The sequence below is a fragment of the Lepisosteus oculatus genome, chromosome 1, assembly GCF_040954835.1.
Source record: "Lepisosteus oculatus isolate fLepOcu1 chromosome 1, fLepOcu1.hap2, whole genome shotgun sequence".
In the NCBI taxonomy this organism is placed as follows: Eukaryota; Metazoa; Chordata; class Actinopteri; order Semionotiformes; family Lepisosteidae; genus Lepisosteus; species Lepisosteus oculatus.
The window spans coordinates 28,266,328-28,292,371 of NC_090696.1; the positions used below are offsets into that span (position 1 = coordinate 28,266,328).

General features: G+C 36.7%; 2 protein-coding genes across 3 annotated transcripts in view; one reads left to right on the forward strand and one right to left on the reverse strand.

Moving 5' to 3' along the window:
- tbc1d9 (TBC1 domain family, member 9 (with GRAM domain)) overlaps positions 1 to 8,229 on the forward strand; it is a 45,805-nt gene extending 37,576 nt beyond the window's left edge. For both annotated transcript variants that reach the window (XM_015344675.2, XM_006629507.3), the window contains 4 exons: positions 2,105 to 2,191; positions 2,554 to 2,622; positions 5,371 to 5,474; positions 6,533 to 8,229. In XM_015344675.2, the coding sequence (XP_015200161.1) occupies positions 2,105 to 2,191; positions 2,554 to 2,622; positions 5,371 to 5,474; positions 6,533 to 7,267 (995 nt within the window). In that variant the 3' untranslated portion in view covers positions 7,268 to 8,229. The remainder of the gene's footprint in view (positions 1 to 2,104; positions 2,192 to 2,553; positions 2,623 to 5,370; positions 5,475 to 6,532) is intronic.
- Positions 8,230 to 9,808: 1,579 nt separating this feature from the next.
- LOC102686668 (protein phosphatase methylesterase 1-like) lies at positions 9,809 to 22,176 on the reverse strand. Its single transcript, XM_069194129.1, has 14 exons — positions 22,148 to 22,176; positions 20,531 to 20,615; positions 19,870 to 19,962; positions 19,125 to 19,182; positions 18,425 to 18,476; positions 17,257 to 17,411; positions 16,798 to 16,888; positions 16,653 to 16,718; positions 15,106 to 15,253; positions 13,756 to 13,873; positions 13,352 to 13,396; positions 11,580 to 11,644; positions 11,278 to 11,345; positions 9,809 to 9,833 (listed from the first exon to the last, which is right to left on the reverse strand). The coding sequence occupies exons 1-14, from the start codon at positions 22,174 to 22,176 to the stop codon at positions 9,809 to 9,811; spliced, it is 1,098 nt and encodes a 365-aa protein (XP_069050230.1).
- Between the last annotated feature and the right edge of the window lie 3,868 nt (positions 22,177 to 26,044).

A 26,044-nucleotide genomic window follows, 5' to 3' on the forward strand; every position in this document is an offset into this window, starting at 1 on the left:
CGGTTACCACAAACCCTTCATGGACTTAAGATTAATTTGAACTGTTTATTCCCAGCTCTTAATCATGTTGGAGCCTTAACTGTTGTATTTTTTAAATAAAATCCTAAACTCGTGACTGTGTGCAAATATTCAAATGAAGCAATTTTGTTGGATCAAGTAAAGCTTCAATGATCTAATGAAGGTGGCATGGAATGAAAGCCAGCAGGTGTGTGGGTCACCAGGACCAGGATTGGGAACCACTGCTTTAGACATTCAGAATTCCAAAATAAAACATCTCAACAGGTCAAACAGAGAAAACCTGTACCCTAGGAAAAATGGATGCTACCTGGGACTAGAGCTGGGAGATAATTCGATAATGATACTTATCGCGATATAATTTTCCTCGATATAATTTTAACAAAAGTTCGATAAATGTTCGATATATATGTTTATGCTTTGCGCGTGATATGCGCATGCGCACAAAATACTGCGCGAGGGCGGGTGCGTGCTGCAGACCGGGCAGCTAACAGATTTGTTTAATGTTTCTGCTGTTTGGAAAGTATTCGTTGTGTTCTTAGAATAAAGAGTTGTTTAATTTACCAATTAACTGTCTGGTTTCTTTAACTTTCACTCAGGAGAAAAAATCTGCCTTTAAACTTGAAAGAAATAATGATTTGACATTTATCGCGATAATTATCTATATCGACTGATATGAACATTTTTAGCATGATAATGTTTTTGGCCATATCGCCCAGCCCTACCTGGGACTAAATCTCCCTTTGTAAAACACAACAATGCATCACTAAATGGAAAAGAACTTTATAAGCTTGAGAATTGTGCAATATAGGAAATCAGAATGTCCTAAAATTAGTAAGACTGCAATCTCTCTTTTAATAATGCCCAGTATTCTTCATGATGATGAATTTACCTGGTTAGAGAAAGGAACTCTCCCACAGTACAGCTTTGGAGTAGATAAATGGTGAAGTGCTACAATGTTGAGTGTTGATGAGTGCTGTTCTCCATTCCTCTCTCTTTTCCTTCTTCCCTTTCTTCTTCTGGTCTTGTCTTGATGCTTAGACACAATCCTCTGCGGGTTAGATTAATGGCCTCCCGCTGTTGTTATTCTTTATTGTGACTGTCTTAATAATTACAGTGAAATGAATTATCCTGAATAAATCATTTGGAACACCCTTTGATAATCTGTGACTTACTTTAGTTTTACTTGACACCAAGAAAAACAGTGTCAAACAATTAACTTTGCACCTTCTGAGTAGGGCAATCAATCTGAGCGGTGAAAACATTACGAACTTCAGGGGTCCTCTACCACCAGTCCCAACGTTGTTACAGAATCAACACAGAGGATAATTTACATTTTTAAAATCCTGTTATGCAGATCGGCTGTGCTTTGCGCTACCCATGACAGTTAGAGAGGAGAAATTCTGGGCACTGTGGAGAAACAATGACATAATAAATTTTGAAGAAGAGACACGAAAAGCTTATTATTCTCCCACAACAGGATAATGACTCCCGGGAGTTTATTTAGACAGGTTTCATGGAAATAAAGTCATATGCGTGGTGCAGTTTTATTTAAAATATTTTCACATGTATCGCAGCTCATTAGTGTGGCTGAATGCTGAAAAAAATTCACTCTCACCAGGTTGCTTGGCATTGTTGATACTTCTGCAGTAGATTGTAGTGCTGAGTTTTAATACTTGTATACCACAGGAATACTGGGAATATTTAGTTGAGAAAACCATTTTTTCATAGAGAAATGCGTTGTGTGATATCTTCTTTCTCTGTTAAATTAAAATTAGTCATTATTATTACATCTTTTATTACTATCAATAGACATTACTGAGATAGGAAAAGAGCTAGTTACTGTAAGTACTTTTTTGTCAGATTTACATTTTACTGAAATGATTGTTGTTCAGTGTATTTTAGTGAAATTTTAGTTGAATTTTTTAGTTCTTTTCTTTTCACTTTATTACTGAAATTAAAATATGTCCCTTATTGTTGAAGATCACAGTTATTCCTTTTCACCACATACTTTTTGTCAAGAATTGACTTCATTTAAGTTGTGAACTGTCTTAGAATTAGTGTTAATTTTTTTCCCCGTGACCTACAGAGCCAGCTCATGAGCAAGAGGAACCAGATTCTGCTTTTGAAGCTACCCAGTATTTCTTTGAAGATATCACCCCCGAGACTTCTCTTGGTATGTCTGTAGTTCTTGGTTGCTGGAAGAAAATGTCATGTTGATCATGCAAAGATCATTATTTCTTCATAAGGCTAGTCGTCTGTTCATTTTATACACTCTTCTGATCAACATGAATACCCACTAACAGCTTTCCAGATTAGCTCATCATCACGGCATTTTTGTTGAACTACACAGGAATTAACAAAAACGGAATTCCTAAGTAACTGTTTTAAGATTGATTTATAATTTCTTTTAATGTTACTGTACCCCAACTTTTCTGTAAAATATGCAAAGAAGACTATACAGTTTAATGGGTTTATTATCTTCTTTATTTAATCTAAACATTGATTTTATTCACGTATGTGTTACCTTGTTTACAGGGCTGGATCCAAAGTCTAAAAATGATAAAGATGATGGTTTTGTAACAGTCACCTTCAAAACTGAAAAAGGTAAATAATATATAAAAGTATGTTATATGTATAAGGAATATTTTCTTACTATTTAATATTAATGAATGTTTTAGGTTCTTAACAAGGAATATTAAAGTTCTCTCTATTAATTTAGTTTTGCAACCTACTGCCTGAAGCCTTGACAGGGTTTTGAATATAACAGTTTTCAGGATTAAGATGGTTTAAATCTCATCCAGAATCCAGGATAATTTAGGATTGCTTTATAATGTGCTTACAATCTGCAGAGAGATGCTCTTATTACAGTGACAGATATAACTTCAATGAAATATGGGACTTAAATTAATAGAGAATTCAAAAGTATCTGTAAATGTGTGAAACTGGGGGTTAATGTTCTGTGCAGTTCGGAGTGCAGTCATGGTTTTTAGTAGTTGTTTTTTGTAGTGTGAGAAATTAATTGTTAGTTTCATTGGTTAATTTTTTTCTCTAAATTGGTAAAAAAATGTAAGAAAGAGTTTTGTGAATTGTTACATATGTCCTAATCAAGTTGCACTGTACAGATGATTACTGTGTGGTCCAGATTATTACAGTGCCTTGCGAAAGTATTCGGCCCCCTTGAACTTTTCAACCTTTTGCCACATTTCAGGCTTCAAACATAAAGATATAAATTTTTTATTTTATGTGAAGAATCACCAACAAGTGGGACACAATTGTGAAGTGGAACGAAATCTATTGGATTTTTGAAACTTTTTTAACTAATAAAAAAATGAAAAGTGGGGCGTGCAAAATTATTGGGCCCCTTTACTTTCAGTGCAGCAAACTCACTCCAGAAGTTCAGCGAGGATCTCTGAATGATCCAATGTTGTCCTAAATGACTGATGGTGATAAATAGAATCCACCTGTGTGTAATCAAGTCTCTGTATAAATGCACCTGCTCTGTGATAGTCTCAAGGTTCTGTTGAAAGCGCAGAGAGCATCATGAAGACCAAGGAACACACCAGGCAGGTCCGTAATACTGTTGTGGAGAAGTTTAAAGCCGGATTTGGATACAAAAAGATTTCCCAAGCTTCAAACATCCCAAGGAGCACTGTGCAAGCGATCATCTTGAAATGGAAGGAGTATCAGACCACTGCAAATCTACCAAGACCTGGCCGTCCCTCTAAACTTTCAGCTCAGACAAGGAGAAGACTGATCAGAGATGCAGCCAAGAGGCCCATGATCACTCTGGATGAACTGCAGAGAACTACAGCTGAGGTGGGAGAGTCTGTCCATAGGACAACAATCAGTCTTACACTGCACAAATCTGGCCTTTATGGAAGAGTGGCAAGAAGAAAGCCATTTCTCAAAGATATCCATAAAAAGTCTCGTCTAAAGTTTGCCACAAGCCACCTGGGAGACACCCCAAACATGTGGAAAAAGGTGCTCTGGTCAGATGAAACCAAAATCGAACTTTTTGGCCACAATGCAAAACGATATGTTTGGCGTAAAAGCAACACAGCTCATCACCCTCAACACACCATCCCCACTGTCAAACATGGTGGTGGCAGCATCATGGTTTGGGCCTGCTTTTCTTCAGCAGGGACAGGGAAGATGGTTAAAATTGAGGGAAAGATGGATGCAGCCAAATACAGGACCATTCTGGATGAAAACCTGTTGGAGTCTGCAAAAGACCTGAAACTGGGACGGAGATTTATCTTCCAACAAGACAATGATCCCAAACATACAGCAAAATCTACAAAGGAATGGTTCACAAATAAACGTATCCAGGTGTTTGAATGGCCAAGTCAAAGTCCAGACCTGAATCCAATCGAGAATCTGTGGAAAGAGCTGAAAACTGCTGTTCACAAACGCTCTCCATCCAACCTCACTGAGCTCGAGCTGTTTTGCAAGGAAGAATGGGCAAGAATTTCAGTCTCTCGATGTGCAAAACTGATAGAGACATACCCCAAGCGACTTGCAGCTGTAATCGCAGCAAAAGGTGGCTCTACAAAGTATTAACGCAAGGGGGCCGAATAATTTTGCACGCCCCACTTTTCATTTTTTTATTAGTTAAAAAAGTTTCAAAAATCCGATAGATTTCGTTCCACTTCACAATTGTGTCCCACTTGTTGGTGATTCTTCACATAAAATAAAAAATTTATATCTTTATGTTTGAAGCCTGAAATGTGGCAAAAGGTTGAAAAGTTCAAGGGGGCCGAATACTTTCGCAAGGCACTGTAGATGGATATTCTGAAAATAGTTCCATTTATTATGTCCTACAGCTCTTCTCACTGCAAAAAAGTCTGCTTTTTGTAACAGAAAACAGAAACACCTTAGATATATAATTTTCAAAATACATGAAAGCCTGCAACCCCTTATGCTTTACATGAATTTGATTTGTTGAATGCCACCCTTCATCATAAAAAACAAATTCTCTGTTAATATCACTACTAGGCAAAGTACTGTACAACATCATGAAAATCACTGAATGAGAAACACATGCACTGCTTTAGGCACAGTGGGAAAAAAACACAAGAGGCAGTACAAACAAGAGCAAGCCATTAGGTCTGTCTAACTTGTTTGCTTAATTGGAGCAAATTGATCAATGTATCTCATTTGGCTCTTTAAAGAAGCCAGGGCATGAGCTTAGAAAACATGGCTTGGTAGCTTGTTCCATGCTCTCACAATTGTTTGCATAAAAAATAGTGGTTCATAATGGTTCTTGGTTTTACTTTCCACAGATGTCCTTTAGTTTGTGACCTGTGAGTATGTGACAGTAACATTCTGGTTCACATTTCTTTCTCTTTGCAGTTAAAAAGACACACACTCCTGACTATCGGACCTATTTACGGCTATGGAACCAAGAGAGCAAGTCAAAATTGGAGAACATGAAGGAACTGCCTAAACTGAACCAGGTAATTTGGCATGCTTGGGTCGCCTTTAGAGTAATGAAGATTCAGGTTTATTACCACGTGCAGTATATTCCAACACTGTGTCAAACAGTGACAGTAAAACAGGTGGTGAAGAAATATGCATGGCATCTATAAATGGGATTTTTAGGCAGCAGTGTAGAATAGCAGTTATGGGTCTGGACTTCAGACTTGAAGAGTTGTATGTTCAGATCCAAGGCGGAATATTTTTACTGTACCCTTGCTCTAGTAAATACACTGCTCTATCAGTGGGTCTCCATTTCATCAGTGTAAATGAGTTTCTTTAACTGATCTGGTAAAAGAAAAAAAGAAAAAATGTGCCTTGGATTGCGTTTCAGTTTGTAAGAAATTAAAAACTTCTAGACTACAAGGAATGTATATCAATTTTAATAACTGAGGAGTCATTTGAGGTTCAGTACTTAATTGTACTGATTTATAAAAGTTTTATAATATAGTCTTTGTATAGGAAATTGTTCTCAGCTCTCTCTGTTGTAAAAATTGTAAACCAAAGTCCAGTATTTCAAATTTAATCTTTAAATACCAGATGAGTTCAATTGTTTCAATTTGTGCAGTAAGTGAGTGAAAACCATTCTGACAGTTAAAGCTATTAAACTCATGTATCTATAGAAATCATCCTTCTCTATCAGTCTTTGCACAACCCCAATGACCCTTAAATGTTTGCTGATTTGTAGTGAAGTAATATCCAGACAAAATGTCTCGGGTTTCCTTCATAGAAGTTGATCATTTATTTCAAAAGCTCAACAGACAAAAAAATGTAATTTCATGCTCAAATTGTACATCAAAAATATTTGAACTCGTATAGCTTTTTAAAATTTATCTGAAGCACTTTTACAGCTTTCCATTAATTCCTTATGAGAAATGATCTGAAATTGCCAGATTCAGTTTTTGTCCTCATCAAATGGGGCGCATGATGAACTGCTTTGTGAAGCTGTGTCTAACCTTACCAATTACGTGAAGGATGTTTCTAAAGGAACCTCTTTAGACCCACCCTGATGATTCTTTCCTGTCTGCTTTTGGCTCAGGGGCAGTTTATTGAGCTGTGCAAGACGCTCTACAACATGTTCAGTGAGGACCCAAATGAGCAGGACCTGTACCACGCCACAGCCACAGTGACCAGTCTTCTTCTGGAGATTGGGGAGGTGGGAAAACTGTTCTGTAGCCCAGCTGGTGGGGAGGATAATAGGGACATCAAAGACAGTGCCATGGGCCAGGCTAAAGGGGACTCCCTTTTCCAGCAGAATGGGCAGGGGGACCCTTTTCTCTCTGGTATGACCACACAGGGGGAAGGCGAAGCGAAGTTCTGCAGCTCGGGGGCTTGCGGTGAGCAGCCTCTCTGCTCACAGATGGAGGACATCAAGCTAGAAGATTCGTCCCCGAAGGATATTGGCATGTCTTCCGCCATGCTTATTTCCGATGACGAGACCAAGGACGACACCTCCATGTCCTCCTACTCGGTGCTGAGCGCCGGCTCCCATGAAATGGAAGAAAAGCTGCAGTGCGAAGATATTGCTGATGACACGGTGCTGGTGCGCAGTAACCATGGCAACTCCCTGCCGCATAGCACCAGCATTGACAAGGACTGGGCCATCACCTTTGAGCAGTTTCTGGCCTCAGTGCTGACAGAGCAAGCCCTGGTCATCTACTTCGAGAAACCAGTGGAGATCGTGGCGCGGATCTCCAACGCCAAGAATATTCGAAAGGTGGGGAGACAGATCATATCTGCTAGTGACTATGAGATCTCCACTCTCTCTGGCTGAAAGCTGAGCTCAGAAAAATAAATAAACTGTGTCGCTGTCTCTTTCATTATTCTTCCACCTGTAGACCCAAGAAGTTAATACCAATACAATTGTAAACAGAGGTACTGTCTGTCTTAAGTGCACTGTGTAATATTCATCTGCTAACAACGGCTAGGTAGGTGGTAGATAACACTGATTGAGAACTGAGAAGTTGTTTATATGTTTAATTAATAATAATATATAGAATTTTAAAAAGTTTGACACTGTATTTTATGATGTGTGAAAAAGCGGTTTTATTCTTAGACTGTTAACAGAGCTATAATTCATGCGGAGAATCCTGATTTCCCAGGAAGATGTGGTGGAAAAGCAAAGAAAAGTATTTGATTCTGACCTTAAGTGAGAAGGAAATGCAATCATTTTAAACTTATCTACAATATACAACCTAAGCTTGCTATACTTTATATGGAGTAATGTACAAAACTAATAACCTGTTAGATCATGTTAGGCTATGTATTCTTATGTTGTGATCTATACTTATTCTCTTAACAGAATAAAATTAAAAGCTAACATTATGTTCAAAGCCGTATCTAATCGGATATGTACTCCTGTGGCTTGACTACATACTGTTCTGGAAACTTTGCCACACTGATCTAAAATGTTAGCTGTCTATTGATATATTGTACTCTATTGATACTGGAGCACCTGCACTTTGAGTCACAGTTTTTTTCGTTTCTCTATTATTTGGCCCATCAAGGGCTTTTTCTTCACTATAGTTATTTAAGTGTCACACCTGACGTCTTACCTCTGTATCATACTGAGGAACCAGCTGGTCTTTTTTATTTATGTAATTTGTTGCTGTATCTGAAGTTGCTGTTTTAATTTGTTTCAATGTGAAAATTTTTAAATGTCATGTTCATGGTTACCGCCACAAAAACTGATAAAAGAATGTAGAATAAATAACGCAATGCTACATACGTGAGAAATGTTTCCGACATTGCCTTTTTTCCATGTTTTCAGCTTTATTTTGGTGGTTTTGCTGCCTTCTAGTTGAATATACAATCTTTTCCGTAGTTAAGCAATGATTATGACGGTCATTTACAGCAAATGAAGAAGAAAACTTCAGGATCAATCGGTCAGCAACCATTCTTAACTGCAGGGAGCTTAACCAAGGCTTTCGTATACACTGAAATCTACACTTTCAACCTGAAGGAATATACAATGTTCCAGTTTTTAGAGCCATGCTAAACAGCATTTCTTCTGCTTAAGTACTCAGGCCAGGTGTGCAGTGTTAAACCATCTGTAAGATTTAGAGGAATTTAAAGTACTTAGAAATTTATCTTATCAATTGCAGTGGGAATCTTTCATTTTTAGAAGAAAATTAGATGCACTATTAACAACAAGAGTGATTTCAGTTTTTCCCATAGGTTTCTACAAAAAAGTATGGTTTACCAGCTACTAATGTTTATTAAAACCAATATGATTTATTAAATATAAAAAGTAGTTTAAGAGCTCCGAGATGAAATGTGTATTAAAGCAAAAAATGTTGTAACTCAGTACTGTCCCCTGAGTTAATTCATGAGCTCACCTGGTTTAGAGATTCAACTGAAATAAGGTTAGTACAAAATGTCTGCAGACTTTTAAGAATAGCAGAGTTTTGGTACAATAATCCATCAAAGAGGCAGACTACCAGACATCTTGGGGAAAAAAAACCCACAAAAAAGATAGCTATGGGAACCAAACAGTAACAATGACATCCAAATACAAAAATCGAATAATTTGTTTACAGTATTTCCAAAGATGCTACTATACATCTAGCTATACTAAACAACAGCTGAAAGGAACCATAAAAATCACAATTTAAAAAATTACAAAGTCAATGTAAGCTACAGAAAATGTAAATGTTCTCCCTTTGCAGTTTGTTAATAGCTATCACTCCTATAAAGCATGTTTGTGAAACATAACAGTACAACTAATACAAATACAAAAGGAACATGAAAATTACATTTATTGAGTGTGACCAATTTCAGTGTGTCACAGTTTTCTGTGTAAAATTGTGTATTATCTAAAACTGACATTTCCTAAACCAGGCAGAAATAAACAGAATCCAACAAAATCACAGTTCTTGACCACTGAGAAACGGCTTGCTATCCTTTTCAAAAAGTTGAAATCACGGTGAAGAAAAAGTCAGATTTTTCACATAGCTCTTCAGAAACAGATTTCCTTCAGACGTTCTTCCTGGAGGCAGGTTCAGACAGGCTTGTACCTTACAATAAAATAAAAATTACAAGAAAGATCCAGACGCAGAATATTTTGTAAAATCTAGGAAGATTACAAAATCTTGATACATCTTTATCATGTGAATATCTTTATTTTTGGAGACTGTTACTTTTCTTTTGGAAAGAAGCCTGATTTAATAATCTCCATTCAGTCTGCTTTCTACTCATCTTACTAACGTCTGCATTACAAAGCAAGCATTACCTACAGTAAAACATTGCTTTCATTAAATATGGCAACTAAGGCAAAGCTGTATGTATTCAACTGAAAAGGTTTCTCACCTGGCTTTCACCTCATATATGGATAGGAGGAGCTGAGAAAACAGGACAGCACATGAGATCCATGGACAATGGTGAGATACATATTTTTATCAGTACAAGGAAATAACAACAGCAATCTGCACTCTTGCATGTATCACCTATTGCAGGTACATTGCAGGGCACACACATGCATACAATGACAATTTAGAGACACCAATGAAATTAGGAAATCAGACCACCCAATGAATATCAATGTAAAATCTGCACAGAACTCACTCCATTCTGGAATCAAATCCAGAAGCTGCACCTTAATAACAGATATACAGTTTTTAATAAGCTAACATTGCAGATATACAGTGCATATATATATATGCTTACATACAAATTCTAATATTGTCTAATTGGATGCATCTGCACCAAGTATTCATCAAGTATTGGTCACTTAGAAGGTGCAGTTCAGAGGTCAGTAGCAGTTTTACTTATCCACCGTAGTCTACAAGAAACATTTGTACTCCAGGTGACATTTGTGATGTCAGTAGCCTATCCAGGTTTCAGGATATGAAGAATATATACTTGTTTCCTGGTTTTTCTCATTTTTGAGCATCTCAGCTCTGCCCTATATCACCAACATGATAGTAATTCCTTACATTCATACAGTATACAACTATTCATCCCAGAGGGTCTAAGAGTGCCTCACACATACAGTAGAAGGCATATAGAATAAAGAACTATACTAGCTGAATAGTAATTCTATTTGGGATGAGTAAGGGAGAATCCTGCTTCCCTAAAAACAGCACACCAGTTCAATCACTTTACATTTGCATAACTACAGCATGTAACAGTGTATTAGTGGTTCCTGATGAAGATTGCTCCCAATCAAACTAAAATATTACAACTGAAATATGACCAACACAGCCCCAGTGCTTTGTCTTGGATATCTGGGAAGAGACTGTTTTTGGAAACAAGTGATTAATGTGCTTCGGTATGCATCTGTGCTTCTGAGGCCTGGACTGCTCCTCCTAAATGACAACTCCCAGATTCGTATCATGTATCTCCCACTCCTGCGGGTGGGAGAGTTTAACTGCAGCTACAATCGCTTATAAGAAACTGGGTGAAGAAAGACTTACACAGCATTTGGTGATATTCAATGACAGAAGGTATTCTCATGTGTGCCAATTCACTAATGGCTAGGCAGTGCAAAAAAGATCACAGCAAGGCCAGGTCCTTTCTTTGTTTTAAAACCTGTTTGATTACTTTGTTTTATTTAAGGTTTGGTGTGTGAGCTCCCTTTTTTTGTGTACTGTTGTATTTTGGAAACCAAGGAATTTGTTCCAAAGGAGGAATCTATCAAATCCGATAGGGATAGCTAACACCAAACTCATTCAATGGCAACAAATCCATCCCTGATTCATTTTTTTGCCTTCTTTTGTGCAACTCAGCAGATCTGCACTACCAACCTGAAATTTTCCTTCTGATTAGAATGAGAGCTTACAGTACCTCTTGTTTCCACTCCTGGCTTCTGCAAACTTTTGTCGAATCATGAAGCTCGCCAGGGCTTCTGCGACCTAGGCGAACGAAAAAACAAATCTGCATTCTGATTTTATAGGGTTGTTTTTATCGTGTTTTAAAATTCACAGAATTCCTAACCCTGTCCTGTACAAATGCAGCACTTTTTAAGAATGAGACCGCTCAGTTCTGAAACTGTAAGGTCACCACTGAAATCCATCTTCAGAATTCTCTACTAGAAACCAAAACAAGCTGGTGGTTTGTTTCTGCTTGGAAAATCAAAAATCTCTTACTTTGTCAGGGGTGTCCTCGTGTACCGCATGTCCACAAGGGGGAAGAACTTGCATCATGAACTTCCCTTGAACACAGACATTGGACATCATTGGATTTCAAGTCAGATGGTGGTACATGGTTCCCGTAGAACAATTTCTCAATGGTTCATTGTGAAAGAGTAGCTGGCAAAACTACCTAAATGTGGTTTGTTGCTAGTAAATTCATATAAAAACCTTATAAAAATAATATTAAATATTGGACTTTTAACTTACAATCTTCTGTGAACAAAATTTCTTGTGCGTAGACTTCCTGTAAATTGATGTTTATTCTTTATTTATTTGCTGTATTAGGTTTTTAGATAGCCTATTATCTGAAAACAAAAGGTTCCTCCTGTGACCTTGGGTAAATGAAAGACAGGAATAGCCACCAACAGCAGGCACACCCAGAATATTGGTGTAACTGTGGCCAGGGCCAAATGCTTAGACACCAGGCCTAGGATGTTGTGTTGTCCGTAAGACAGAGGCAGCCACCCTAAGACCCACAGACCTAGCAACATGCAGACATGAAAACTGAGAAAATAGTGAAGAGTAGACTGATACACCCTGTTTTAAGGAGAGGTGAAACAGGACTTCTAGCCCTTGAGAAATTCATTATCATTCTCTCGGGGGGCAGTGCTCTAAGCTCCAGCAGGCTGAGGAAACTATCCTACTAACCTTGTAAACTGGAAAAAAATCTGCTGAAACAAAACAACCCACATCACTGAAGCATCGCACGTAGCTTAATAATACATTGAAAACCCATGCCCAACAACAGAAAGCTCTTAGGGTGCCTTTAAGCATTCTGCCTTCAATAGAGACACCAAGTGCAGATCTCTTGTTTGGAAGTGGCAGAAGTCAGTTTCTCGCTTTTGTTTCTTATCTCATGAGGTAAATATTGATGGATGGAAACTTCAAATGTACGACAGGCTAATTTGTGAAGGTAAAGTGTTCCATGTTGATTAGTGCTTTGGTTGTGGTTTGTTGTCAGGCAGGCTTTCAGCATTTCATGGGTTTTCAAATTACATGAAAATGAGGTAAAAGGCTTCTGGCTTTATTCCCTTTTGTTACGATAATGTAACTGCCATGACAGTAAACCTCCTGTATGAATTGTAAAACAAAAAGTGGACGTTTAATGTATAAAAAACGTTTTAGCTGCAACTGGATCTTATTAACACCTAGTACCACAGATATATGTTTTATTTTTTTGAATGGTTAATAGCTTCCCCTAAATTTAAATCAGCTGTATACCTATTTTATTGGAACCTCTGTCAGGCTTGTAGGGGCTTTTCTCCATTACAGCACTCATTAGCATGCTTCCGAGGTAAAGCCCATGGAGTGTTTAAAGAAGGTACAGACCTCATTCCCATGTGCATGTCTTCCTGCCAGTTTCAGACTATTCAACAGCAAAAGAGCTGCACTGTTCTGGCCATTACCATAGACAGAGCAGTGACTGACACAACCACCAGACTGCTGTCACTCCAGGAGAGCTTTTGTCTGTGGGGACTCTTAACACTTCAGAAACCGTGGTAAAAAGTATTCTCTCCTCTATTTTTCCTTCTTCTGGTGTATAATGGCTGGAGCTACTGTAAGTCATTACATTTGGCCACACTTTGGGTCCCTGTTACACCATTCTGTAAACACTCTCTCAACAGGTTATTTACCATATAAACATAAAAATATCACGTACTCCCCACATGGTTTGGACAATGGTGAAGATTAGAATTTGATACTTAATAACTATAAATGAACTGTACCTTGCATTTGGCCTATAGTAAGGTCTCTATCCAGCCGGTCTATACCTGCAAAAATTAAACTTGAAATAATAAGCATGAAGCTCATGAAGACAGGCAAATTTTAAACCCCACTTTAAAACCAGAAGCACTGAGGCGTTGTTTTAGTAGAACTGGCTGAGAGCATATGAGATGTTACTTTTAGTGCTTCTGCAGGTGGATGAAGATTAATGTACAGTACAGTATCTCTGTTTTCTGTCTATCCATTTTTTTAAATATCTGTTGGTAGAGTGTGAAAGAGATCAACGAACCGCGTCCCAAAATTACACCTGAAGTGCAGTGTGCCTGTGGCAGGGCTGATGCTGTAAAAAATTATTTTGTCATTAAGGAACTTCTATGAGCACATAAAAAAGATTTACAGAACCCACCTGCCAGCAGTAACAGCTTTGGCACATTGCAGCTAAGAAAAAGATTGGAGATGCCTCGGAACCATCCATCCCAATATTTCTCTGCCTTGGAGAGGTCAATCCTCCAGCTGTACACACTCTGTCTCTGTGGCTGGGACCGTATTAAAATACACTCAGGCACTTCTAGTCCGCCATTTCTCGCTTTCACAAATTGTGGTATAGCTCCAAGTTCTTCGCCAACCCAAGCTCCACACTGGACTTAATTTTAGAGCAGAAATCAAGCCTTGCATGTCAAATTGAATGAGGAGGGAAAATATGTGTCGTGAAAAACAGAAAGAAAGGGATGCGTGAACCTAGAGCTATACTCGAATATTTCAACCTTTTATGCACAGTAAGATTGCAGCTACTGTATTTCAGTTACGGACAATTTCAGTTTCCTTGCTCTGGATTAGATTACCTGGGCATGTTTTTCCAGTATGTAAAATACTTTTCTTGGAAGACAGAACACAAAGGCTGCAGCAGTTTTTAAAACTCACCACCATTTTATAAATAAAATAATTCACTTTAGAATGGGTCTGCAACAAAAATTCTTGCTATAAAAGTAATATTTATTTAAACATTTTGTGAAAAAAACTGCTGCAAGTGTACAACTATTACTTTTTTCTGTTGATTGGTATTAAAAGTGCCATCTAGTGTTCAAAATTATAATAATTTGAAGTAAAACTAAGATTTTTTTATTTTTAATAGACAAATGTGACTAATCATACTTATTTTGTTTCCTCTCTTTAACTGAGGTTTCTGAGCAGAAACACTGCTCTACATGCAGAGAATTTTAGTTTGAAAATCTTTACTTTTTAAAACGGTTGTATTTTATTCTCAACAACTTCTATTTTCAACAATACTAGTTGGGCTAGACTCTGTTGACTTGATTATCTCATCTTTAATTTGATTTTTGTGCTCTTGTTATTTCAAATATCCTTCCTTTGAGCCATAACGTTCCTACAAATTTAAAATTCAACATTTTTTATGTTGTTCATATTTATGTAAGCCTTAAGGGCTTGTGGCGCTGCCTGATAACCAATGACATTATAGCCTAAAGCATAATATAACAGTATATGAGGTAAAAGTTTATTTTTACACAAAAAAGGATATTATTCTGTAACGTACTGTTTCTATTATATTAACTCTTTTTTCTTTGTTTCCACAATTAAAGCTTTACATAAGCTTTTCTTTTTTAGCTGCAAAACTTTCCATTATTTTGTTCTAGTTTAATTTGTTTTGATAAACTTCTAACAAAATATTATCAAGCATTCTTTTGGTAGAAAACAATAGGTTAGTATTACGATGTTTATGGAAAGATCGGTCACTTACCTCCAGCTCAGAGAAGCTCACCTCTGATCTTGCATTTTCAGCTTTATCAGTGACATAATTGAGATCATAAAATTCCTCATGTCCCTCTGCAACCACATCATTGACAGGATTGGGCTGTTCTGATGGCACCATGTCCACATTTTCACACCTAAATACCATAAACAGCACTGTGTTCACTGTAGTTAGTTCTAACAATTACATTAACCCTATTCACCAGAATTACAACAAACTGCAGCAAAACTTTCCTTCTTGAATTACTCCATACTTCAACAAATCTCAATATATTACAGTACACCACACCGAAATGTGAGTTGCACATGCAGGATTTAGATTTTATGATCAAACAGAATGTAAGAATGTAGCTTTTGTGAATGCAAAGTAAGTAGCATTGGAAGTGTTAATTAATGCATGTATTCATATTTCCATTCGAGTTTAAATATGAATAGTCCTTAACTAAGACTATCGTTCAGTGGTTAGAAGCCTACCTTGCAGTAATTGTGACCATTAATATGCTTTTATGCATTAGCGCTTTAGTGGGGGCAAAAGAGGGGTATATATAATCAGACACAACAAGAAAAATAATTTAATATTTTGTAGTTTATATCCATTTAGCATGTAGTTTATTAGGAAAGAAATAAGTATAAAGGACACACAATACTGTGACACTGAATGTGAATGTACTAAAGAAGTAGTCCATTTTCCGCTTAACTTCACTGGGTTCTGGGTATTTCACATTGAACTTATGAGTATGTTGTCAGGCAGAATAAGATGCAGTTCTTACATAGAGTATCTTTATTCTGTCAATAGAATTGCCAAACTACAGAAAGATTATATCTTAATATCAGTTTTAAATTATGACTGCTTGGTGAGTGAAAAATGTTTCCAAGAGGAGTAATATTACTATTGTGCTGATTGTAATAGGTACAATCTATACAATTGCTTTAAATTGTATCCCACAGCTTTGCACAGATTGCAACATTATTCAAATAATCATTGTCAATACTGTCAAAATATTTTGATGTCCAACTCTTTCCCTTTATCTTCCAAAATGGTAAATACAGTATGTCTCTACAGTACATTTCTTTTCCTGTAATGAACATAAAGCAGGTTTCAGTGTATTTATTGCTCCATTAATGTTATAAGAGCTTTCATTTATTCTGCTTTTTTTCCTGATTCTGTGCTAGAAGCGTCTGAAACTTCCTCTGATCTCTATTACAATTGATAATGTGCAATTCTACTGTTCCAGTGGTTTCTAATGGTAGGGCCCAACATAGACCACAAAGGTCAAGGCCAATATCATACGATAGGGTAGATTCATTTTGAGTTTGGAACATGTTCGAAACACTGTAAAATGTTCAGTGAAAAAAAGTCTTAAAGTTAAATTGATTAATCTATCAGTTTCACAGGCAGAATGTAACACATTATTCTGATCAGACTGTTGTTTTCACAGTTCTGAAGTACCAGAACTACCTAATGAACTTAATGTACAGTAATTTATTGAATAATAATAATAATAATAATAATAATAATAATAATAATAATAATACCTTCTTACTTGACCAACCATAGATACTTTTGCTGACTCCAGGTTTCTGATCTGTCCACTTTTAATACTGAAAAGAAAATAATCTTTATTGAAAACTGAACAAGAAACAATGAAAACACAAACAGCAAAGGGGCTGAAGAACAAACCTCCACTCAATGGCATGGTCAATGGATTTAAATGTTTTTGGCCTCCCTCTGAGAAAGTTCTGCATGCTGTGGAGCACATCCATAGCACTACCTAGAATCAGAAGAGTGTGAGATTGTATACAGTACGTTCTTTTTAGAGTGACTTGCCTAAAAGCCAAAGTTAGAAAGTAATCGATCTTATAAGCTGTATTAGAGCATGTAGTAACATACCCCACATGACAAGTAACTGGTTGAATTAACTACAGTGTATTATGTCCTTATTAAATGGCTTTCTTGGCTAGTCCCCTATCTTCTTCTACACACATTGTGAAACAGTGTAAGTATTGCATCCTTAATGATCAGTCATTGAACGGCAGATCCATAGGTTACTCTTTAACATCAGGGTGACTGCCTTCCCTTATTAAGCTACGTTCTGCCTTTAATTCACGTGTCCTCAACCCAGCAAATCCAGCCCTTCACCTTCTACCACATCAATGACCACCAGGCCGACCACAGAAGGAATCAGGTTGCTGGTAGCTGTGTGAATTGCGATGGCTCCTCCCATGTTGTGTCCCACCAAAATCAACGGGGGCGGAATCTCTCCGTAAATTGTTCGCACTACATTAGCCACATCCCTGGAGAGGAAGAAACCATGTGCACTTCACCATGTCGACAACTGAGGAATGAGAAAGCCCTCTCTGAAATCACAACGCCTCTTAATCGTCCATGTTCCAAACAGACACATGAAGGTGGCTCCCCTTTCTCAGTGAATGGTGGCTGCTTGTGCGCCCTTTTTCTCCTTTAGGATACACTAACTCCACTGAGTCAAGAACTATGTTCTCTGTTTTCCCTTCTTTGATATACACAACAATTAAATCAGAATACACAATGAACAATTTTAGGATTTTGATTATAAGCCATTTGAAAATGAACAGAAGTGGTAGGCTGATCTCTCTAATGTGGAACAACAATCCTTTGCTGCATTGTGTTGGGATGGAAAGCTGATTTGGAAGAAATGTTATAGGAATTGTAAATGAATAATGCAGATTTCTTATAAAGTGAATTGGCCTCTTCTGTTGAATGTATTGTGAAAACTATGCACTGGGGGATATGGATATGGATAAACAGTTTATGGATCCCACTCCTGGTGGACACAAGTGTCACCAGATGACACGCAGTACATTTCTACGGTGCAATATCACTTGCAAACTTGCTGATGTAAGGCTGATGTGAGTGCTGCTGCATTTACAGTAAATGGGAACATATTCAATTCCATTTAAGATTAGATAAGATCACTTTATTGGCCATATACAATTTCTTGTATTTAGGACCAAGAACTGGTGGCACATCTTTACACAAAGGGTGAAAGGAGTCAGGAGCAAGCTACTGAGATATAATATTAGGACTATTAGGACTATTGAAGCCTAAAGCCTGGTTTTCTTCAAGAAATTGATTAAATACTCAGATCAGTTGTCTGCTAGTAACCCAATGGCCTAGATAGCTTCCCCTTGTGTGTAACCTTTCTTAACTTCTCAAATTAGTTTTATTGTTTCCTTATTCACAAGAAAATTTGACTGAGAGATTGGTCTCAATCAGGTGGCAGAAAGAAATGTTTAAAAATGAATAAACAAAACAATACAATTCCTACCTGGACATAGTTTGTGTTGACAGGTCGTCAGAGTTTCGTACTTGTGTATCACCTATGCAGTCATTGAAGGAACAGTGTGCGTAAGACAACAGCTTTATTTTCAGAGAGTAATCTACTACTTTTGATTGATATTGTTTGTTTTTAAACAGTGTGTGAATTCATTGTCTTTCATCGTCATATTACTGCTTACAGTAGCTATGTCCAGTAACTGATTCCATATTGTTGCAAAAGTGAATGATGAATAACAAGCCTGTTTTTCCTCTGAGAAAACTGAGGAATTTGCCCAGTATTAGACACTTTGATCAGAAAGATCCAGCAAGCCATTTAACAGCTGATTAATAATTTAATTTTGTCTGTTAATGACATTTTTAGTCTTTCAATCTTTTTTTTTTGCATTGAAAGGGGAAGATTAAGAATCTATGTTGAAAACAGATTGTAATTATTCCATTAATACCTTAATACCTTTTTAAACCCTAATAAATGTTAAATATTTTCCATAGTTTAAAACCAGCTTTATATTGTAAAGCGAAAGAGAACAAAGACTGATTTTTTTGGCGATGACCCCTGTTTTCAATTGTACTTAAAACTCTAGTGTCGACATTTATGCTTTACCTTTCAAACTTAGTATTTTTTTAAAAATCATATTCATTTTGTATTTCAGACTATTGCTAATCGATACAAAGTACAACACTATTCTTACCGTGACCCCGCAGATCCATGGCCAATACTCTGCAGGTAACTCTGCTAGTCATGGCTGCCTAAGAGAGAGGCAGTGTTAAAATTTTCATGTGCACCTACTATACAAGAAACACCTACTGTATTTTCTCTAGTCAAGCTTGGCCTGCACTTTTGAAGAAAAAAGTTTTCACGAATAAAGAGCTGCACTTGAAACAGTTAAGATTGATGCCGCTATCAGAATTTGATACAATATAATTAAAGTAGATTTTTTTTGTCAAATGAAGCCAATAAAATTTATTTAAATAAAACATAAAAAATATTGTTTCAGTAGGATTCGGTGTTTGCACTGTATTGTATATTAGACATCAACAGCAGCAATTTAGTGTATCGTAATAAAAAGGTAACAATCATCTATAACATTTTATTGCTTTGCAGCACATCATGCATTGCACTTTTGATTACTTAAGTAATAGCTATTGCAGACCTTAAAAGGAAAATGTATTTGCATGCTAAATGGTTAAAATCTGAATATTTAATTTTTGTATTAGTTCAATTTATTGTTTTTGTTTTTACACAGTTTTTAATCCCACAATACATGCGTTCTTTTTTAAACGGTTTGTCTGTCACTGCCAGCGGATTTCAGTTCACCCAACGGTAGCGCTAGAAAACCTTGCTCACAGTGATGTTTTGCAGACATTTCCGGGGTTCTGCTATACTGTCAGTACAACAACAAGCGACCACAAGACGTAACAACGGAAAGCCCATACAGTGAAAACGGCCCACGAGAGGGCAGAGTGTCCCCCGCCGTGTAACAGAACCAGAACTGGGCCATCCAATCCACTCTTGTAGACGCGAAAGATGTTCCAAATGCTAAGGAATGACAATGGAAAATGTATTTTCCCTTTAAAGATTTAATACGCGCAGGGACTAAATATGTAAAACATATTTCTTTTAAATCAAATCACTAAATGAATTGAGATGTAATGGTTGCAGTGCTGTTGTGCTGTCTCCGTATTTAATGCACGTTGGCAGAGTGCAATGATTGGCACTGGACAGACAGATTTATTCATAATACAAAAATCAGTTTAAAAGTGGATTATCAGTGGATTACTGGGGAATGCCAAATATACGTGTTTGCAATAATTGTTATTCTTTGCTTTCTACAGAAGAAATAAAAAACAAGGCATTGGACATGAATGTAGTGAAAAAGTGAAAGAATAATTCGGATGTATTTAAAAAAATAAAACTGGCAACTTGCCATCACAAATTTTGCTTCTGTGTTTGGCATTATTCAAATATTTTAAAACGTTACATAAACCGTTTGAGTAAGAACCCTGCCCAAACATGGCTTTTATGATATCTGGTGTTTTGCAAGTCCTACAAGGTAAACCGTGAGTAAGGCGTGCCATTGTACTTTGAAAAGGATATATCTTTGTTCTCTCCTGATCCCACAACAACATCATCCATCATTTCAAAATATTCACTCCAGGACACTGGTGAATAGTCTCGCTTTCTTCCCACACCGTGGCTGTTAGGAAAAGAAATCCACATCTTGCACTGAGTAATGTCCTGAGATTGTTTCAGATCAAAGAAACTTAATTTAAAAGGTTTCAGTTGTATGTTAGCAAGCAATGTTATCAATATATCATTTTTAATTAGTGGACAATATTTGTTGAATTTCATTATGCCTATGTTGTGTGCATGTATGTGTTTATTCCCAAACAGGCGAGAATGCTCATTTGAAATACGTCCGCAGTGTCTCCATCTCTTTTGTTATGCTACCAACAGGTTTTCCTTCACCTGGTGAACCAGAACTGTACCAAATCATTACAGTAAGTAGGAGTCATTAAATTATTCTTGATGGGAGTTTTTCCTTTTTTTTTCATTTAAAGGGCTATTGTATTGCTGTCCCTGATCTTAAAATGTGAGGTGAAATGTATCATAGTATGTAAAGAAATAGACTTTATTATTGAATTATAGGATCATAATAAAGCATTTTCTTTATGGTAAATTTATGAGGATCAAGCTTTGCAGGGAAGATTAAATTGATGTTAGAATCCCCACGCCTCTGTAGCAAATTCTGCTTTCTAATAATATTCAAGCCCCTTAAGCCATTTTATAATGACCTCAGTGTCAAAGCAATCATTGTTTTTTAAATTTTAACAATGATTTGAAAAAGGTTCATAACAGTAATTTTAACCTTCTCAGTTCCAAAAAGTTTCTTTTTTTGTAGAAAAATGTTGTTGCCTATACTTTGGAGGGTCAGGAAGAATTCCAATTAAATCTGGATTGTTAACTACCACCATTTTGATTAATGCATGCCTATACCGTATATAAATTGAAACAGATGGTGAGCTGGATGACTAAGCTATAATATGGTAAATTATATTATGATGGTAATATTTTCTTTAAACCAAATAAACCTTTACAAATCCTTTCCAAGGAAACTAAATAATGCTGTTTGAAAATGGTGATGATGAATGGAAGGACTTTTATACCAGTAAATATTGCAAATGTTTTTTAAATTACTCCAGCCTATCTACAGTATATCTGTACATTGCAATGAAGTAAATCATATCACAGATCTTTGACTTCAAGGTACTTTCAAAGTTCTCTGTTTCTGCACTACTCATGATATCTTTAGAAAAAAGGCAGACATATTCTTAAACAAACCCAGTTTTGAAAATTCTTTGACATGTATTATGTACATTGTATCGTTAATTTGCAGTAGTTGTTTATTTGTCTATTTGTCTATTTGCAGAGACGTTTCTTCTCTTAAGGCAGAGCAGAGTGGAAAGTTACCTAAAAGAGCTACAAGAACAGGCATTCTCAGGCAAGCTTGTCATTCGCATTCTCAAATTTCAAAATAAGTGGAACATTTCCTGAATTCCAATTTGAAAACCATAAAGTAATGCGTTTTAAACCTGAAACAGTGCAAAACTGCCTGTAAGATATTCATCAGAAAACATTTAAAAGGCAAAGATATGGAGAGGCAAATCTGCAATGTGCCTGCTTGAATGAACTTTAAATCAATAAAATACTTACTGTTCTGTGTCAAAATCCTCTTCCCACATTTTGTAAAGGTAGACGACTGAAATTAGATTGGAGATGTGAGCCAAAACTGAAAGTCTTGAGGAGGACCGAAAATGCCATATAAAACTGACTATGCCAGCAAATCTTCAAAACCTAAGTACCTGACAAGTGTTCATGTGAACAGAAAGTTGACATATGGAGCCGACAGGCGACACAATAGGTATGCTGGGATAGCCATTACAGAGTTTTACATTGTTCTCTCAAAGTCACTGTTTGAACCTATACAGTGTTCAGTATCAGGGCAAAATAGTGAAGGGAGTTCACAGTAGAAATGCACCAAAGAAGATACAGCCTCTTACAAACTCACTGTAATTAGAAGATTAAAATACACTGTTGGCATTTGTTGCTTTTTGTTTATTAGTATTTTTATCTCTCCTCATGTTTCTGAAGCAGCTCAATGCATACAGTTTGCATTGTGTCTTGTGTACTTGTGATCTAAACACACTGTTATTGATTTGAAGACAGTAAATAAGTTAGTGGACATTGATACATACTGTAGAACTCATCATTAGTGCCTGTAAGACAGATGCATCGTTTTACTAGAATAATAAACAAATTTGATAGACATGTAGATGTAATGATTTTGGATGAAGTACAGTAATTGCATTTTGCCTCTAGGTCAGCAATCCTTGGGAAGATTTACCTTCTTACTGCTGGGCATCAGCATGAAAATGGTGTTATCCATACTGAAAATAAAATTATATAAACAAATTCCTTACTTAAATATACATCTATTTTTATCATGTTAATATTCTCCAAACAAGTAATATCTGTAAAAATGGACACTAAGTGAATGTAGCAGTTGCATTGTTACATTCTTCAGCCAATGATAGTTTAAAATATACAACCTGCTCATTTATATTTTATTTTCTGTTAATTGCCTGGTGTCGTTATATGCTGTCATACTAAAAAGTGCTTGTCTTAAAGGTCAGTATTTACAAAGATCTTCAAAGCAGTTCTGAGGAAATACAGTGTTCTGGAAAAGTACATCCCCTTAGGAATTTTTGGTTTAACATATTTACAGGTACACATTTGACTTTGATCTAGTCCTCACCAAGTCCTAATGTAAGACAAAACTAACCCCATCTGACAACACACACAAATTCTACTTTGTTACACAGGTCTCTTTAGGTACCACCACAGCATCTCTTTGGGCTTTAGGTCAGGTCTTTGTCTTTGCCATTCCAAATGCCTGAATTTATTGTTTTTGAGCCATTCTGTTGTACACTTCCTTGTGTGTTTAGGATCACTTTCCAGTTGCATGATTCACTTTTGGTTCAACTTTAGCTGTCAGACAGATGGAGACTCAATGACAGCAATGCATCCAGACACTTCTATCCTGAGGCAGCAAAGCAGGCTCGAATCATCACCCCTTCACCAGTGTGTTTAATTTCTTACATGAGGTTCTTCAGATTAAAGGCAGTTTTTGATTTTCTACTAACATGATATTTTGCATTACGGTCAAACAACTCCTTTTTTGCCCCATGTGATGGTGCTTCATTCATCAAATTTTACATTTGTAATGGTAAGAGCAAAGCAGTGACTTTTTATAAGTCACCTATTGGAATGAAAATTAAACACACATGGCTTAATTGATTAAATGGCATAAATGATTGCCTCTGTGGGTAACAGGCCACATCTATGGATTAAACTCCCGGTATATATTAGTACCCAGGAGGACAAGGGAAGGAAGTCCATATCTAGACTGCTGCATGAGTGAAGGAGCTCAGAAATCATTGTAAAGAGTCTAGATTGTAAGTATCGTAAGGCTCCTGTACTTTAACACCAGCAGACAACCTTGCAGTCTCTATATTAAAGATGGTTTAATGTGGGTGAGAGTATGAGTGAAGAACTTGCAAAGGACTTGTGATAATTGAAAGAAATTGTTGGAAGACTGGGAGTAAACCTTGTGAAGTGCATCAGAGCGTCTCAAAGTAGAAGAGGGAGATGTTTGTGTTTCATGTAATGGTGAGACCCGAAGCAGTTGAGATGAATTCACCTGTTCCAGCTTCCCTGAGATTGACTGAAGAAGGAAGCATTGGCCTGAAAGTGGAGAGGTATTGAAGTGAATGTTCTACTTAAAAGCTCTGATGGAGGAACTGAACAGTGGATTGTTCGGGCCTCTCTGTAAGGGACCACTGGTACATTTAGGAGCCCAGAGGGGTTCTGTCTGCAGGACACAGTGACATGACAGACCTCACTCAGACACGCGAGTGTAAAAGAGATATATTGTCTCAGTAATTCGAGGGTTTTGCGGCTTTCACCACAAAAGTGTTCCAGAAGTCTCGTTTCTCATTCAAGTGTTGTTTTACAAACTTAAGCCATGTACAGTAGCTGTGCTCTTCTTGGTGAGCAGGGACTATCCTGGCTATCCTTCCATGAAAGTCATTCTTACTCAATCTTTTCCTCAATGTGGACTTTACCATAGTGAGAGAGGCCTGTAGATCCTCGAATGTAATCCTTGGGTTCTTTGAGACTTCTAGGACCATCATAAAATCAGATCTTGGAGAGAATTTGGTAGAATGTCCACTCCTGGGTAGATGGGCAAGGGTCCTGAATTTTCTCTAGTTGTAGATACTTTCTAGCTTGGAATGATGGACTTCATATTGTTTGAAAATGGATCTGTAACACTTCCTAGACTGCAACAGGTCTTTCGCTTAGGCTGTCACAGATTTCTTTTGATCTGGAAGTGATGTGTTCTCACAAATCTGACCATAATGACAAAGTGTCTGTTTTTTATATACAGGTGGAATCGTTTTGATGATCAATTAATCATTTACACATGTTTTGGTGCACCAGATTCTACATACGCCCTTAATTGAGATGGTTACTCACTTTTTCACACAAAGATAATGAATTCTGGCTTATTTCTTTAAAATAAATAATGACAAGTAGACGATGAAGTAGAAGTTTTTGGTGTTGTTTGTCAAATGAGATCTGTGTTATCTACTATTATGACTTGGTGAGAACTAGGTGAAAGTCAAATATGTTAAACCATGAAACCATTTTTTCACCACACTGTTAAATGTACTGCTGTATATACTGAAGCTCATAATGTTGCTTCACAATTTATTTTTGTAAAGTGTATATATGCTGCTTATATAAATGGTTAGTGTATTTTATTTTTAAAAGAAACAGATTTTCTCATTTTTATACTACAGCTAATTTGAGTTTTAAACTCCAAAAGGTCAAACTAAACTCTATCACTACATGTAAATGTTTCATATCTGAAATATCTGAAAAAGAGTCAGTACATTATTTTCATCCCGGAAAGATATAGCAGGAAAATCTGTACCGGTAAAGGAAAATTCCAGGTGTGTCAAGTTTGTTTTCTAGAAGTTCAGGCTTTGAGATTTATGGTCTCTTTGCCAGCTCAGGTGGTTGTGACAGACAGACCAGTCTCCTAGCAACTAGGATCTAAGTGAAACTGCCATTTCTGTAAACAATGGATATGATCCTATCTCCTTTAATGTTAAAGTGATATGCATGCAAGTGTTCAAATGACAACAGTAGTTACTGATTTAGATTTCTTAATGGCTTAGTGCAGTCTTCAATCCAAAACTGCACCAATTCTGCTTCAATAGCTGTAAATCAATGATGTGAGGGATGTTTTCTTAAAGTAGACTGGAATGTTAACAAAATTTTCAGGCATTTTGAAATGAACACACTTTTTAGCTTTTCTACAGAATAATACACTAAAATATTGCATAAAACAATTTTTGTATAAAACATTTATTAACAAAGTTGGATCCAATAGGTTATATCAGTGCATAGTGCTGTTAATAACAGACTTTATTTGGGTAACCTGAGGGTTGCTCTTTTCTAGTACTTTGGAAATATGGTATCCTT